Raw genomic sequence first — 18,345 nt, forward strand, 5'->3', positions numbered from 1 at the left:
AATTGCGATTTTGTTAATATTGCACTAAAGTGTTATCTATTGTGATTAATGAGATTTTGGTACCCCTTTAAATTTTGTGCGTGGGGTGAATGCTTTACTTGCCTCCCCCTAGCACCGGCCCTGTCAGGATTAACTGCAGATGAGCATGAAGGAACTCTGGGGGGAGGGAAATGCTCCAAAACTGGATTGTGGCGATGGCTGCACACTCTTAAGTTTACTAAAACCATTCTTTGTACACTTACATTGGTGAATTTGATGATATGGCAATTTCATCTCAGTGAAGCTACTGAAAATATTGAAATGTGAGTGTCCAGGACCTCTCCCACTTAGTTGAAGTGTTAACTCACCTAAACAAAAAGTGTTGAGTTCATAATCACAGAATACTGTAAACAAATGCAACATCTTTAAATGGGGGGGGGGGGGAATGGGGTTTTTTTCTGAAATAAAAAGTTGTCATTTTGGTAAAATTGAACATTAATCCAAATACTGACCAGAGTCCATTATACAAATGTATGGGGATTTTCATTTAGAATGTAAGGACTTAGAAGGTCACCCACTATGGTTTTACAGCATACTTCATTTTGAGATTATCCACTTGGAGCGTGAAGCATTTCAACTGAAGCCTGGAAACATGGTAACCATCCTCTGTCTTCTAGTACAAGGTGTCTGGGGCAAGCCTCATTTGTCTAAGTCACACCTTTTGCCGCTCTCAATCTGCTCGGTTAGATTCTCCCAAATTCTTTCACTGCCCTTTCCTTTTGTGTTTACAACGTGTGTCATTTTGTGATACCACACGGGAGTTCATTTGTTTTGCGAGTTTCTTTTCTCATTTTTTTTTTTTGAATGTTCATTTGGAGAGTAGGTTTCCGAACGATCCCGTAATTGAGTGATTTTTTTAACATGGCTGGCAATCTGTGTTGAGGCAATGCTGGAGAGTCATTAAGGCTGGAGATGTTACTGGTTTCTGTAAGTGAATTTTCAGAACTAAATTTGTGATAGCCCCACTGGAGTGCTGCATCCTACTCTGCATACTCAAACAGGACTCCAAAAGCTATATGTTTTTAGAAGTATTTATGCATATTGCTTCATTAAGTAATAACTTAAAGATGATGACCTGAAAATGACAAGCTGGACAGATTTTTTTTTTTTGTAGTAGAATTTAAGCTGTGGCTCTTCTGTGGCACTGAAATATATCAAATCCTTTTTTTTTTTCAAACTCTTTGACTATATCCCTCAGTACAAAATACATTTTCCCACGATGAGTCAGTACATGTATACGTATGTAACAGAAGCTTCACCAAAGGTTACCCTTGCAGTGTGCCATGAACTTGGATATATTGTTTCATTTTGTTTTCTTTTTTAAGTTTTATTTATTTATTTTGAGAGAGAGAAGAGTGAGAGCGAACAGGGGAGGGGCACAGAGAGAGAACCCCACTGTCAGTGCAGAGCCCGATATGGGGCTTGAACTTAACAAACCATGAGATCATGAGCTGAGCCGAAACCAAGAATCAGATGCTTAACCAACTGAGCCACCCAGGTGCCCCTTGTTTTGTTTTAGTTTTTTTTTTTTTAATATAATTTATTGTCACATTGGCTAACACACAGTGTGTAAAGTGGGCTGTTGGTTTTCCCCTCATTTTGTTTTATATGCTGGTTGCAAGTCAACCCAGCAACGGAGCACACAGCCCATGGAATAACACTGGTCTGGAGAAACGCATGATCCTTCCTGTGCTTTTGAGTAATAAATGATTGGTCTGTACATTTTCTACCATATGAGTGATCCCTCCTTCAATACTGTTTTTTGTGGCCTTCAAAGGAAATTATATCTTTCAGCCTCTTGAAACAATTTTATGCTTTTTAGCATATTTATTTCTCCTCGTCTTGAGAGCTCTAGTGGTTCTATATTTGTGCTCAGTTGTATACCGGAAAACTCCACTGAAATGTGCTTTCCTATTAACAGCTTTTGAAATTCCTGGTAATGACATGGCTGCGCCCTCAGATTCCCGGTTGCCTTGACTGCACATGCCTGCGTTCCCCTTTACTTCTGTTGAAGGGCCCCACTTAGAATGCAGACTCTCCAGAAAGCCCCCAGTGCGAACATACACCGTACACTCCGGCTTGTCCCCCGATCGAGGCGATTCAAGGAATTGTAAGAGACCACACTTTAAAGTACAACTCTCAACTGTTACAGCGGGAGGAGATGGCAGACAAATTCACCCCGCTGCTTCCGTTCCAGGGGGACAGTGACCTTCCCTGAGCTCCCCCACCTCGCCACGTAGGGGCACTTTCCCTGCGTTATCATACGGATTTTTAACCCTCAAGGCGCTGCCACAAGGTGGGCCTTGTACTTATTTTTAAGTTGAAGAAGGTGACGCTGGCGTTAAATAATTGGCCCATTCACGCCGCTGCTGGCAGAGCCAGTATTCAGACCGGACTCCAAGTCCACACGCTGCGCTCTTTCCTCTTCGGGCTGCTTTCCTCACATCGTAGACCAAAGAACAGGACCCAGAGAGAGAATGCGACGGAGGCCGGGGTCATAGGGGTTCGGAGAGCCAGCGGTACAACCCGTTCCCACCGGCACGCGCCGCCTCCCACTACCGACCTACAGGCGCGCGGCTTGGTCCGTTCTTTTCCTCGGGTTCGGGTCGCGTTCGTGCCCGGGAGCTAGTTTCCAGTCTCCCGACCTCTGCCGAAACCCTGCCCCTGCCCCGGTTGGTAAAGAAAGGGGGCAGTGAGCGCTCAAAATGCTGCCGAGCGGGTGTTCCCCCAAAGTAAAAGAGCAGGGAATCGGCAATGAGACATCACGAGGAAAACCGAGCATCATTCTGTTTCCATCAAATACTGGTACGGACGGGGGCCTAGAAGCTTAAAGAGCCCACGTCGAGGTTCGGTTTGATAGTTTCAACCACTCCGTTGTTCAGACTGAGCAATTCAGCTGGAGGCTGAATCGCCTTGCGAGAGGGTGATCCATGTGATGAGCTGAGGTCCTCTCCATATACAAATGTGTTTTGGGGGGCAGTCGGGAGAAGAAAGCATAAGGAGATTCCATTCAACCCTCTTCCCCTTGACGGGGGATGGGGAGCTAGGCCGCGGGTGCAGCCAGATGGAGGTAGCGTAGTGGTTAAGTACGTGGGTGCCGGAGCTCGGCTCACTAGATTCACAGTCGGGCTTAGCAGCTGTGTAACTCGGGGCACGTTACTAAATCTGCCTGAGCCTCAGCTCCTCCTCCGAGAAATGTAAAGTGCAGTACCTGGCGATAGTAAGCTCTCGGTAAAGGTTAGCCACCGTCATTATTAAAGCGGCTGCTCTTAACTGCCCTGATTTCACAAACACTAACACTTAATATGGTACTTGCGTTTGAGTCCCTGAAACTCCTTAGGAATACAGCTCAAATTTTAGCCAGTGCCGCATAGCTGATTTCTGATGAGAAATGACCAACAACCTTCCTTCCTGAATCCACAAAGTGCTCTCCTTAAGGATTTCACCTGGTGCAAATATTTTGACTGTATTATTCTATAATGGTTTACGGATGGTGACAGAATGTTACAGTTTTTTAATCTGAAATTTATTTCCTTTGTAAAACTTTGATAGAACCTTGCTAAGCAGTCTGAAGTGCAAGTCCTTCCAGGCAAATGCTCCCCCTGCTGACTTTCTTTGAAGCTGCAGGGACATCTGAGGGCTAGCCAAGTAGATGTGAGGATTGGGGGAATTCTGACCCAGAGAACGTGCTAACTTGAACCTGATTACTGTGTACATATTATTCAAAAGACACCACTCTTCTCTAACTCTTCAAGATATAAAATACTTCAGGGGCGCCTGGGTGGCCCAGTCGGTTAAGCGTCCGACTTCGGCTCAGGTCATCAGCTCACGGTTTCGTGGGTTCGAGCCCCACGATGGGCCCTGTGCTGACAGCTCGGAGCCTCGAGCCCGCTTCAGATTCTGTGTCTCCCTTTCTCTCTGCCCCTCCCCCGCTCACACTCTGTCCCTGTCTCTCTCTCAAGAATAAACAAACATTTTTTTAAATGTTCAAATACTTTAGAGGAGTCGGTAGGACATCTGTCCAGGTTAGTTGACACCTAAATCCTTTTGTAAAGTGGAAAATATATACAAAATGATAAAAGACACGAAGGGCATGGAATGAATGGGATGGAAGCAACGTCCTTTCGTTTGCCGATGTCCGACCAGCATCTCATCCTACCGCAAATTCTCTTCAAAGTAGGAGTGATGTGGTAATAAATTAATGATGTAAGAGCAGGATTTTTATTGCGACTACTTCATGACTGTTCTGGCTGAAAGCCGTAGTTTTCAGTCTTTGGAAGATGGTTACTTATTCCCATCAGAAAATACTATACGAGCCAAAGATTGATTCTGCACGCTTTTTAAAAATCTGTCATAGATACAGCCTTGAATAGAGTGTAGAAAAGAGCCATACTTTGCAAGAAAGAAGAGGGGGAGAAAAGAGAATGATGAAGAGTTTGTGCAAAGGAGAAGCGGTTACGGTTTCAGCTCTTGATCTTGCGAAGCTAGTAAAGTGAACATTTCAAAATTTCCTTACAGGATGAAGGGTACAGCACATAGCTCACTTTTATTATCATTTCAGAGGTCGTAAAATACATGTTCTTATTAACTCAGAAACTCTACTTCCGTATTATTACAGATAACAAGAGCATTGTATATTATTTTGCGGTGTTTTTATGTCTGTTTTCCTCTTGTTGCTAATCTACTTTCATTAACTTCACGCCTCCTCTTACATTTCTTCAAAAGGTACGATATGCTCCTTATGATGCATTTTTATAAATACTAAATGTGCAGCATTTTATAGCCATTTCATTATGCTAACCTCAAAATCTGTCTTGTGCAACAAAACTCTTTGAAATGAATGTTACACATTTTGAAGCTGCGTTAATGGGGGGAAAGAAACTGGAAAATGACAGGTCTTTTTAACTCAACTATAAAGTCTTGTCTTGTTTTAATAGATCCTTTTAAAAATGTCATGGGGCTGACCCATCAGTCACTTTTTATATAGCCTCCGTGTGAAATGTGGGTTTAAATGGCTCTGGTTTCATTAACGAGAAAAGGGAAATGTAAAAATTCTTACAGAGCCGCTTCCCTTTGAGTGCCACTGCACCTTTTCTCCGTGAGGAAGGATTTAGGTGTCCGTGCCATAAAGGAAAGAAAGTGGTAGAAATCCCACCGAGACTCTTGTCAAAGCTACTACTGCCTTGAGGGGAGAATGTTGAACGCAAGCCTGTGCATTTAACACGGATTCCAAGAAAGCTCCTTTTCCATCTCTGCCGAGGCTTCTGGATGCTATTACGCCATCTCTATGTGAATATTCACCAAAATTCTCCATGCTCATAGGTGTATCATCGCATTAACCGTGTAGTTGCCAAAGTCAATAACCATGTATAAAGGGGCCACCAAAATGACCATTTTGCACTGAGGTTTCTTTTCAGTCATGTCAACAGCCAATCTCAGCTAAGTCCTGCAGATCAACCACATGTTTATCTGAATCACCTATGACGGTGGCCAAAATAACCAGATTATCATGTGCAGGCTTGATTTTAGATCATACAGACACGATCCATTGGCCTCAACAGAATGGCACAAGTGTAATTTCCATAAGTTACTGTATCTTTCTCCATGTTTCAAGTAGACGATGCAAAAACTACCACTGGTATTCGCAGCAGCTTAATACACCCCTTTCCATACCAAACCATGATTCTGGAATCACTCCAAAATCCGTCCTCCCCTTGGTCTCAGGAAAACCCTATCCTTCCAAATAAGGATGGCATTCACAGTTTCATTCCAAAGGAACAACAAACAGATAATAAACAATAATTATCCGAGCATGTTTGGTTTTCCTGCAACTATAATTCTCAGTTATTGTCAGAAAATTGTACCTTCTATAATTTATACACCATTCTAGATTGTCTTCTAGAAAATGTGACTGTTTGGTAGCACAGAAATGTGGGCATTTCTTTCCTGTTGCATAAGTATAGATGATTGATTTCTGATTTCTCCTCTCTGTGCCTCAGTCTCTTCATATGTTAAATGCCTCTGTTTTCTAATCTGGAAAGAGTTGACCCATGTCAACCCAAAGTAATCAGAACGGTCTGGCACACAGGAAGTGCTCAGGAAGGGTTAGCTATTATTGTTATCATTTTTATTACCCTATTACTATGGATGCTACCTTGGAACATTAATCTTTTATACGGTAAAATTCTTTCCAGAGTCACATCAGTCGAGAATAAATTAAATATATATGGCAACAATGAAGAAAGACTATGAGGGTCCAAATTCATCATGGAAATATCCTATAAACTTTTAGCATTTGGAAGTGTAACACATTCTTCCTGGTTCATCCAGATGTTTTTATCTCTTCTGATTAAAAGGGACGTGTTCCCAGATGAAATCCTGAGAGAACGTAACTATTAGTTAGAGAAATCTGTCGCAAAGCAGATTTTCACATCTGAAAGGCCAAAAGGGATTGTGTTCAAAAGTAAAGCAAGAAGGGTTGCTTTAAGCATCCGGGAACCAATAGGAACTGCAGACTTTAAAAAATCAAGTAGTTTTGTTTCAGTTAATCAGTAAAGAATGCCATTTATCAAAACACCTGCCAAAATGATTTGATCAGAGTGGAAAATCAAAAACAGCTGAATTTTCCAGAGGCTAATAAAAGTTTATCTTGGGACACGGGAATTTAAATTTGCCTGGACATGGTAAAATGCAAGCACAAACAGAGAAGAGCTTGACCTGCTAGCTTTCAGCCCAGAACTTCCCTCTTCCCACAGAGCCTGGAGATGTGCCAGGCTCCTATGCCCATTCTTCACTTTCCATCACAGTGGGTTCTTTTCCTGTGAGCTTTTCTGGGCACGGGAGAACATAGCTTAATCAGGCTGGAGCTCCGCCACAGAAAGAACTATCCTAGAGATAATGTGGCAAAGTTTTCTAGAACCTAGGGACCAGATTTTCATTTCTGTAGACAGAGCCAGCCTCGAGCAACATTGTCATGGAGGTGAAGCTGCCTCCGCACCAGCCCCAACCCATCACTGAGCACTCAGTGCCTTCACGGCCCCCTTGCTCCCCACAGACCCTCCCCTGAGCAGCATTCATGATGTAGGGACCACGACTCTCAATCCTGGCTGTACCAGAGCTTTCCGCAAATGCTGCTGCTTAGGCCTGACCCCCAGAGAGTCTGACTTAGATGATCTGGGGTGGAGCCTAGGCATTTTTTGTGTGCCGCTGTCCTTTGTTTTATTTTGCCTCAAGCTTCCCAGACGATTCTGATGTGCAGGCAGAGTTGAGAATCACTGATGTAGAAGAAGGACAGTATTTCTCGTTCTGGTCTGCAGACCACTGCAGTCACCAGGGATGGGTAAGAAATGCGGGTTCTTGAGCGCTCACGTATTCCGAACCTGCCTTTTCACAAACACCCCAGGTAATGCCAAAGGCATAGTTACATTTAACAACAAATTTTTCCCTTATTAAAAGTTACCCATCTTGGGGTGCCTGGGTGGCTCAGTCGGTTGAGCTCAGGTCATGATCTCACGATTTGTGGGGTTCGAGCCCCACATTGGGCTCTGTGCTGACAGCTCGGAGCCTGGAGCCTGCTTCTGCTTCTTTGTCTCCCTCTCTCTCTGCCCCTAACCCACTTGCATTCTGTCTCTGTCTCTCTCAAAAATAAATAAACATTAAAAACATTTTTTTTAAACTTACCCATCTTCTGTCCGATTCTCTACTAACTGCATAGACTAATCCACGATAATGTGATAAGAGGTCCTATTGAAGTTGTGTGTTAACATTTTGACCAAGTCTTCTGAAGAAAATGCAGAAGGTGATTCCAACACGAAGATTCTCGATGGCAGCCTTGTGAGGATGGTTTTGTTTGTTTTGATTATTTGGGGGGGAGAGGTGGAGGTGGAAACAAAACTTTTAGTGCCCCTCAAATTCTATTATACTGGTAGTTCCTTAGTTCACTCGAGGCTGTCCTGTGTGCTAAGGCTTAGTTTGTAAAAGCAAAGAGTTTGGATCCCTGGCTAGTCATTTATACAAAGATCATAATACATATTATCTTATGGCTCCTTGCCTCACGCGTGACCGGCTCCACAAAATGGCAAAAGTCTTTATTAAATTTACCAAACTCAGAGTCAAGAGTACTCATCCACCCACACCCACCCATTTCCCTTCAAATACGTAAGGGCTTTTGACTCGGTTTCTCCCATGACATCATCTCGCATCCGTGGCTCTCAGCCTTGGCCGTGCCTTGTAATCACCTGGCGAGCTTTAAAAAATATATATGCCTGGATCCCACCTCCAAGGTTCTGATTTAACTGGTGTCAGGTAGGCTGGACATGAGTTTTGTTTTGTTTTGTGTGTGTGTGTGTGTGTTTTGTTTGGTTTTTAACAAAGGTCCCAGGTGATTCTATTGCGCAGGCTCAGAAGCACACAGAGCTCACACAGGAAGAGAATCTGATAAGTATAATTATTATGTGTCATCAGGAGCTGGTAAAAAGAAGATATTTTTTCTAGAATTAAAAAAAAAAATCGTGCTCTGCAAGCCAGATAGGCCTGAAGGGCCTATACTATGCATGTACCATCATCATATGCCATCACCACATGGGATGTTGTTAATATGTTACTTTTGTTTGCTGTTTGTTTGATTCCCTGACCTCACCTACTTCAACTATACTGAAACCACTTCTCTTTCCAGAAATTAAGATAATGATTTTTGTAAACTGAAATCCGGCCCCTCGGGGTCCGGACTGGTCTTTGTTTTGTTTTGCAGGTCGCTGTCCGGGCGGATTGTCGGAGGGGTTTGGTGGTTCTTCACCCTGATCATAATTTCTTCCTACACTGCCAATCTTGCTGCTTTCCTGACTGTGGAGAGGATGGTCTCTCCCATAGAGAGTGCTGAAGACTTAGCTAAGCAGACTGAAATTGCATATGGGACCCTGGACTCCGGTTCAACGAAAGAATTTTTCAGAGTAAGTGCTTTGCGGTTAATTGGGCCTGCTGCTTTTCCTTGTATCATCTTCTCACAAAGGCAAATTCACAGTACTTTTAAGGGAGGGATGGGAAAGTGTGGGGATGTTATCGAAGTGCAGCATAAAACAGCATAATACATAAATACGGCCCTGCTTGGCTGGTGACCTACTTCATTGTTGCTTCAATTAAGACTCGTGCGCGATGTAACAAGTTGGATACAAGGGCACTGAGCTTGAACTCCCAGGTCTGAATCTCATCCCTGTCGCAGAGCGATTGTTTGTCCTTGGGCAAGCCATTAGCCTCGATCACCTTCCTTGAAAACTGAGGGGGCTGAACTAAATGATATGCATTCTCCTTTTGAGCTTTTATAAAGGTAGATATTATGTCTCAGCGTTTCACAGAACTTAGGTACTTGGCTCTAAGACTCTGCAGAGTGATAGACTATAAAATTAGATATTCTGTGTCAGACACTGGCTTCCTATTGAAGTGCTTTACACTTATTTCAAGCGTTCATATACATGCTGATAATTCAACGTTCAAGGAAGCTGGTGATTGTTTTAGTTTCTTGAGTACACTTATACCCCCCTTCTACTCCATCATAGACCCAATCTTAGTGGGGAAACAGCAAGTTGTTCACTAGCAAAAGGTAGTAACACTTGACAGAAACACTGTCAAGAGCAAAGATGAAAGAAGATCAAAGCAGCAAGTTCTAGAAGGATGATATGATGGACAAGCCCCTTTTACATAAACTATCAAGATCTTTGTTCTGCCAACTGGACTACGAGAAAGGCTCCCAGTGGAGTGTTTAAGAACTCAAATGTTTTTCAGTTGCCCCAACCAGGAAAGTACGGTGATTAGAAAATGGACCCATTCTCTACATTACCACTGCCTGCTACCATAACCACTATAACTGGTTGTAGCAATGATACAGAGGCCACTTGTAGAGTAAGTAAAAGGGAAACGTTTAGTCTGTGCAACCGATAATTATGCTGGTTGGCAGGTGTAACTACTAACTTTTCCTTAACGTCCAGGGTAGATAGATGTTGGTGCTAAACCAGCTTACTTTAAGAAATCAGTAAGAAATGTATTTCTGCATGTATTATCATGAGATTTGCCCAGTTATTTCATGGAAAACCAGGAGTAGGTTTCTCACAATTGTAGCAATTAGCTAAAAACTGTTTTCATTCCCTGAAGGAGAAAGCGTTCATTCTAGGGCCCTTTCCACAATTCTTACCGGCTCTGGATATCCCTTTCTCACTTTTACCACTGTTTACCGAGCAGATCAAAATCCCCAATGAGAGCGAGAGAGGGGGGCCCAGTATTGGAACTATCAATGAAGACCTTCTGGAACTAACCTGGCCTTGACCCTCACCACTGTGGAAGTCCCAGAAACTTATCTAGAAATAATCCCCTGCCTACATGAAATCACCCACATGTTTCAGGGCAAGAAGCGGGCAACCTCCATCTGCTGAGTAGTCAGCACATTATCAGCTCCATGGAAATCTGGTTTGGTATCCACCTTCAAAAGCATCCCAGGAGGCATCAAGTTGCTATATGAAGTAATTGATCACTTAGGCTACCAAGATACCAGACTTGGCCCCTCTGATAAGAGCCCCTTGTTCCATTGGAAAGCATTTTGCCTTCAAAAACGATTCGAAATTAGGAAGGTGTACTTTAAATGGTAATCGATAGACGGCATCAATTCCCATTAAGCTTTCAAAGGCCATTCATCCATACTGCAGGCAAAGGACCCTCCCTGGGAAGATTTATGAGGGCAAAGGCTTGAAAGCATGACCAAACAGTCGCTGTCCCCTCACCCAGACCCCACCCGCCACACATTTTGTGTCTTTCTCAAAAACCAGGAAAGTGTTTGCTAATCTATTCGATGATGGTTTCATTAAAAAGCCTCACATTACCAGAGCCGATTTGAATCAACATCCAATTCTGAGCAAAGCTATTGCCACATTCTAATTGGTTTGCAGCTTCTAATGCTCACCGATTCCTAGTGACCTTTACAGCCAATGAGTAATTCGTATGGAAATGGGGCTGTTATGAGAATCTGATTAGAGAGGGAGCTGGCTATTTCCAGGTATAAGGAAAGGCAAATCATTTTCTAATTCTCACGCACCACTTTTTCGTTTTCCCCAATTGGTTGCTCGTGACAGCATTAGGATTCTGTGGGGAAGTTCTTCAGGGCAGCACACGAAGGTTGATGATCTAAGCGTGGAACTGAGCTATCTAGAAAAATCAACTTTTTAAGCCTGCTTGTGCTGGAAATGTTATGTAAACCTAACAAAGGGTAAGGTTGGTATTCATGTAATACAGGGGAGCCCAACCCATCGGTCTTGAAGCCATTTTTTGTCCATGGTCTCCACCCCACCCTCCTTGAACCACATAGATCGGAGAAGACAGCCAGCCAGAACCCCTCATCTCTCTCCCAGGGACTCCACTGAACTAGTATGTCACCACCCCTCCCCCAGCCCTCACTGATCTGGGGGCAGTTTTAAGAATGGTCACTCCTCCGCACACAGGAAAAGGGAGGACCTCAGATGGCATGCCTTCTGAACTTTAGAGACTAAAACAAGATCACGCGCAGCATTTACAAACACACAGTAAGCTCATTTCTTCCCATTCTCACTGCATACTAAAACCACAGAGACCAAATAGTAATACCATAAAACAGCCCGGGGCCAGCCCTCTAGTGCTTCCACTAAGAGAGAGAAATAAATAAAATACAATTCCTTTCTAATTGCCCTGCAGACATTTTTACTCTTCCTGGATAAGGCTGCCATTGAAATGATGGTATTTTAAAATGATTCCTTTGTTTCTCTCATTTTCCAGCTATCCTTAGCTGTTATCTTACAATCACATCAAGTCACTGGCACAGAGAGACCTGTTCCATCCGGAAAGGCAGGGAGGGACTGAGCAAAATGCATGTAGCTGGAAGAGACATCTGAAATATTACCGTGAGCCCTCTCGACTTGAAAACTGATTTCCTTAGACAGCAGCTCCAAAACTAAATGTCCCAACTGCAGTGGAGGCACCCGTGCTAAAAAACACGTCGACAGCTTTATTGTCATTGCCCAGAGAAATGCCACTATGATTTGGAAAGCTGCACCGAAATGATCATTCTCCACTAGGTTTTGGAAATGTAACCTGATACGGATTCATGTTAAAAAGTAGCACTGGAGAAAAAGCAATTCCAAAATTCTCTCTGCCTCCAGACCCCCGGAAATATTCGATGACTATGATGCTTGATTTCTTTTCCAGATGCCTGCCCGAATCCCCACTAAAGGTAGTTCGAGGCATTAAAGAAGGTTGCATTTTTAAATGAAATGTTTAATATTAATTTAAAGCCCTTTGAAATTCTAAATATAAAAGGAGAGGAGTGGAGAGAGAATAAGTTGCTCTCACGTGCTGGGCAGGACAGAGAAACTGAGCTTTATCTGGAGACCACAGAGGGGACTGTCCCATCTTCTGACTTGCAGACATTGTACCACGTGGCACAGCTGAATTTACTCGTGCAAACTGTTTTATTGGAACGCAAGAGTCTATGACGAGCTGTTGTCATCGGTCATATTCACTTTTCTAAATGTAGGCTGTAAATGAAGAGCTCTCGAACTGATTTGAAAAGTAGTCCCTACTAATAGTATTTAGATCCTGCTTACACATTCAGACTCTCTGTGTGTGTCTCTCTCTCTGTCTCTCTCTCTCTCACACACACACACATTTTCAATTGGAGTCCACATTTCCATATCCCTCAGTTATCTATTACAGGGCCTTTGAAGTACAGGGGGAAAGGAGAGAAGTCTCCTTTGCACCTATGCTATGCTGACCTTTTCACATGATCGAGAAAACCAACCATTGACCTTTACGCTCTGTTACATGTTACAACTGAGCTCTGTACACATCGGACCTCCCTAACCCCTTAACCCATTCCCCTAGACTCAGGAAACACGCCAACATATGGGAGCCTTTGGTTAAAATTTTTCGCACCAAGTACTACAATGGATTTGCAATTTTGACAGATAATAGACTTGGACAACTGCAACCAGATTTAATTAGTTTGAAGACACATATGATGTGACCAAATGTTTGGGGACACAGCCAAACCACATACTAGGGAACACACAATAGTGACAACAAGAGAGGAGTTTGACACCAAGGGATGGTAGGTCAGAGACATCTGTTGGGCCTACTACTTGGCAGTTTTTAAAAAAGAAAATCCGTTTTTTTAATTTTGACGTGGATCTTTTGATGCCACCTTCTCAAAACCAGTCTGTTCCAATGTCACATGATACGTTGCACGACAAGACTCCTAGACCTCACAGGTCAAGACTGGGGTGGGGCACCAGACACACGGTGAGGCTGCCGAGGCCTGACCGAACAGGCCTCAGGAAGAGGGAAAGGGGCACTCAGACGGCCGTCGGCCTTTCCCGCCCCTCGGCGGCCAGGGGTCTGTGGTTCCATAGGCCTTCCTTGCAGGCAACTCTCAAGCTGGGTGGAGAGCACGCTCTCCAAAGGAGTAGACATTGGTTGACCTGACAACTGTGCACAACCGACCACACACCTCCTATCTGTCTCCAAGAGAAAGGCGGAAATGCAGCAATGAAGACAGGCTACGAATAACGCCCTAGATTCTAGTATTTATTCATCACTCTATCAATAACTCTTTTTTTTTTAAGTTTATGTATTTATTTTGAGAGAGACAGAGACAGCGTGAGTCGGGGAGGGGCAGAGAGAGAGAGAGGGAGAGGGAGAATCCCAAGCACGCTCCACACTCTTAGCACAGAGCCTGACATGGGGCTCAGACTCACAAACCGTGGGATCATGACCTGAGCCGAAACCGAGTTGGACGCTTAACCAACTGAGCCCCCAGGCGCCTCTCAATAACTCTTTTTTTGAGCACTCTCTAATTGCCAAGTTCCAGGCTAAGCACTGAGGATCCACCTCTGTAAACAAAATTAAATTTCTGTCTGTCTTTTACCAAATCGCATGAAAATGCTTACACAGGGCCCTCCACCATATTTGGAGGTGATTTTGGGGGATAGACGGACTTGAAATATAGGCATCTCAGGAACCTAGATGATCACACCCTCCAGGACAGCTGACAGTGTTTATTTTTATATTGCTACTTCTCTGCACGCACCAATCTTTGGCTACACTCCATGGTGAATAACAAAAGGGTTAATGATTCTCCATAACCCAACATGAGGGTCAGGTGGTGAATAAAGCAGAAACGGCCTCTACCCTCTGGGAGCTCACAATCTAGAGGGCCGCCAATTTTCAACACATTTTCACACACATTACCACATTCAATTCACACAACAATCCTGCAATACATGTGAGACAAAATGACACTGTGACTTGATGAATGTCACTGGACTCAATGGGGAAGAGCTAGAACTCTGAGGCCAGATTGGGTCCCCTTTCCAGCCCGTCTCAGTGCCCTTCTGGTGTGAGTGTTCACAGCAACGGGGGGCGTTAGGCATGAATCAAGCTTCTGGTGCAGCACGTGCTAAGGCATCTGTATTATCTCCTGGTTGATCTTTTATTTCCCTTGATGGGTCAGTTAGAAAAGAGAACCTATACCCACTTTAAATGACATTTTCCCATGCTCTGATAGCCTCAAAAGGATCCAGGATAAGAAGCCAAGGGAAAGGAGGTCATCCATAAAACTATAGCGAATGCCACAAACACATCAAACCTCAATAATTCACAGCTGATTATACTTTCTGATATGCCCAGGGTTATGTCATAGCTGGATAAAACTGGAAAGAAAGAGAGGGAAAAGATGATTTCTAGTTCCACATCCACTGACGACTTCCTTGTTTTTCTTTGGGTGAGAAACACTCGGTCTCGGTTTCCTCATGTACCGATGGGAATATTCTCTGCTCTACCTTCCTTATGGGGTTGGTAAGAGGATAATATCACAAAAAGCTCTCTAAAAGGATGAAGGTTTCTACAAATGCCAGGAGACTTTAGGGAAAGGGCCCAACAATAGAGCAACTAAAGCATAAAGACTGTCCAGGCAAGGCTCCGTGGAGATGTGAGGGAGGGGTACTTCTCAAGAATAAAATAAGATAAAATAAAATCATCTCTGCTGGCTCAGTGGAAGAGAGGTGGGTTTTTTCCTGACTTTGGGAGGAGAGAGAAAGTTCATTTGTATCCTCCCCCCCCCCCCCCCCGCCCATCCTGATCCCATCCCTACCCCCGTTATCAAATATTACTCCTGACCTCATCTCTCCATCTTCAGTCATTCCTTTGTGGCTTGCAGATTCAACAACTCCAAAACACACAATTTAGAGCCGCCCTTGAAGACCACCTAGAAACTTCAGGTGCTTCCAAGGGGGCACGCAGGCCATCTGCCCAAAGTAACCAACCATATGGATTTCATTAGCCTAGCTCTGTTAGTCCTCTCAGGTAACCTACTTGCTTATGAGAGCATTTCACAGCCCAGAAAGCCTAAGGGAGTTAAGTCTTCCTTTTCTTTGAGGTTGCTGACTCTCGCAGACAAGCAGACAACGCCAGGGTAATTAACACTACGCAGGATCCCCAGATCTTTGGGAGAACTCTTCAACCCTCTTTCTGAGAGTAATTCACCTCAGGATCTCACTTTCTTTTCCTAGCCGACAAAATCAAATCACCTCAGCGCTTCTAGTTGGAGGGGTTGGGCCCATCTGTTCAATTAGGCCTTCCTTGAGTTCACCTGGCAAGCCTGCTCAGGTTAATTATTTAAGTTCTCCTTCATCACCAGGCAGACGTCTAAAAACCTGACCATCAGGATCAAATAAAATTTCAACATCCTGAAGCTCAACTAATAAAAACATTAGGTTAACTAGAATGCTTGGTTGCACTCCACTTTTGAAAGGAAAAAGCAACTCACACAAACAAAACCTTGCTCTGACTTTTTTTCTTTTGGGGGGGGGACAAAATTCATTTTTTTTTAATTTAAATTCAAGTTAGTTAACATTCAGTGTTGTCATGGCTTCAGGAGTAGAACCCAGTGATTCATCTCTTACATACAATGCCCAGTGCTCATCCTTAAAAGTACCCTCGTTAATCCCCATCACCCGTTCTCCCCCACCCAGAAACCCTCGGTTTGTTCTCTGTATTTGAGAGTCTCTTATGATTTACCTCCCTCTCTGTTTTTATCTTATTTTTCCTTCCCTTCCCCTATGTTCATCTCTTGTGTCTCTCGAATTTCACACATGAGTGAAATCATACGATATCTTTCTCTGACTTCCTTAGCCCAGCATAATACCCTCCGGTCCCATCCATGTTGTTGCAAATGGCAATATTTCATTCTTCTTCATCACCAAGTAGCATTCCATACACACACACACGCACACACACACACACCCCACATCTTTATCCATTCACAGTCAATGGAAATTTGGGCCTTTCCATCCTTTGGCTATTGTTGCTAGTGCTGCTATAAACATTGGGGTGCATGGGCCCCTTCAAATCAGCATTTTTGTATCTTTTGGATAAATACCTAATAGTGTAATTGCTGGGTTGTAGGGTAGTTCTATTTTTAATTTTTTGAGGAATCGCCATACTGTTTTCCAGAGTGGCTGCGCCAGTTTGCATTCCCACCAACAGTGCAAGAGGGTTCCCCTTTCTCCGCATCCTCACCAGCATCTGTTGTTTCCCGAGCTGTTCATTTTAGCCACTCTGACTGGTGTGCGGTGGCATCTCATTATGAATTTTTTCTCAAAAAAACTACTAGGTGATGTCCTGTGGTCATATGCATTCCAGTCTTCAAAGTCTTCTACCTTTTTAAACAGTGAGTAAATAAATCTTGAGAGTCAATAATATCAAGTTAGGCACCAGGGCTATAATAGTTACGTTTTCGCAAAAGGGAGTTAGTCCTCTGTGAAAATACGCTTCAACCACACAAAACTATCTTCTGAGAAGAAAGCAGTAAGACACACTAGAGGCATGAATCATTAGGGACTTCCGGACTTGAAAAATTCTTTGAGGATTAACCGTATCCAAGTAACATTGCAGTGAACATGGGTGTACCAACAGCTCTTCAAATCCCTGTTTTCAATTCCTTTTGGCATATGCTTCAGAGTGGAATTGCTGGATCGTACGACAATCCTTTGCTTGTCTTTTATAACTTTTAGGGTCTATTTTGATACAAAAGATGAGGGCATTTTCTGTTCTGGTTTCTTCCCGTTGCTGCTCAAACAATCCTAATCTTCTCAGAGGCCATAGATGCCTCTCTCCCAATAGGAAGAGGGGCGCTAGGTAGTTGCTGTTGGGGCAGAGCTTTAGCTAGTATCACAAAGTTTCATCTTGATACATCTTGACTGGAGTTGAGGAGGAGGATGTGTATGTGTGTAAGTGTTGAAAAAAACCTGAAGTCCTGTCTATACCACACATATGTACAGAGGGTCCTGGATATTTTAGCTACCGATTCCAGCTTGTAACAAAACTTTGAGGGAACATGCTTTCTCTTTCTGTGTTTGGGCTACAACTTTGATGCCCCAGCAAGATGGCACCAGAAGGCAGCCGCTGGATGGTAGAGTGAAACCCATCTTCTTTCTGTTTGAAACGGTTTAGAATGTCACCTGTCTGAAGGACGGACTTGGATAGTGATGATCTATTGCATTTCTTCCCTCTTCTGATTGTGAGCATCTGTCTGTACGTTATCCCCAAAACGAATCTATCTGCACACTCCTGGTGCCCTAATGAAGAGGTTCCTGAAGATGGTTAGCTGCTATGCCTAACAAAGCCTGCACTGTAGAACCGAATCTTACTTCCCAGCTTTACGAAAGTTCTTATGTGTTCACAGCCTGCTTTATTTGAGTCTCAATTTTGTCTCCTTTGAGTCTCCCATCCGGGTTGCAGACTATTTCCTGTATCATTCAGTAGCACTGGTATTCCAACCCGCCGAGTAAAGAACCCTGTCCTACACACTCTGGGCATGAGTAGGAGACGCCATCCAGACCCCTGAGTCCAATATGCAGACAATAGGGGAGTCGGGTGGACTAATCAGGAAAGGTTTCTGGAGAAAAGGCCATCTTAAAAATATTTGGAGAGAAAAGAATTTAAAAATAGTTCAAGGGGTTTGTGAGAATATATGTGGGACCCAAAAAAGCCCCCAAGAACAAATAAACAACAAGACCATGACTTTATATCATGTTAGACTATGGCTGCTATTGACTGGGGAACTGTTAGTTTCTGTAGGATTCACACTAAGATTTGTCTGCATAAGATAGCGTACGTATATATGTTTGGGGAAGGGAGTTCGTGATGGAAAAAACAGTTTCCAAAAAAAATATTGCTTTGAAACAATAGTACCATGGTAGAAACCAATCTATAGACTGCCACAGGTAAATTGGAAAT

The 18,345-nt window shown here is 43.5% G+C and overlaps 1 protein-coding gene across 7 annotated transcripts in view; it reads left to right on the forward strand.

Annotated features, from left to right (window-relative positions):
- Positions 1 to 18,345, forward strand: part of GRIA3 (glutamate ionotropic receptor AMPA type subunit 3) — a 266,792-nt gene that overhangs the window by 204,392 nt on the left and 44,055 nt on the right. For all 7 annotated transcript variants that reach the window (XM_019824236.2, XM_023249377.2, XM_023249378.2 and 4 more), the window contains one exon: positions 8,789 to 8,987. In XM_019824236.2, coding sequence (XP_019679795.1) covers positions 8,789 to 8,987 — 199 coding nt within the window. The remainder of the gene's footprint in view (positions 1 to 8,788; positions 8,988 to 18,345) is intronic.

Source organism: Felis catus, chromosome X (genome assembly GCF_018350175.1).
Source record: "Felis catus isolate Fca126 chromosome X, F.catus_Fca126_mat1.0, whole genome shotgun sequence".
Classification (NCBI taxonomy): domain Eukaryota; kingdom Metazoa; phylum Chordata; class Mammalia; order Carnivora; family Felidae; genus Felis; species Felis catus.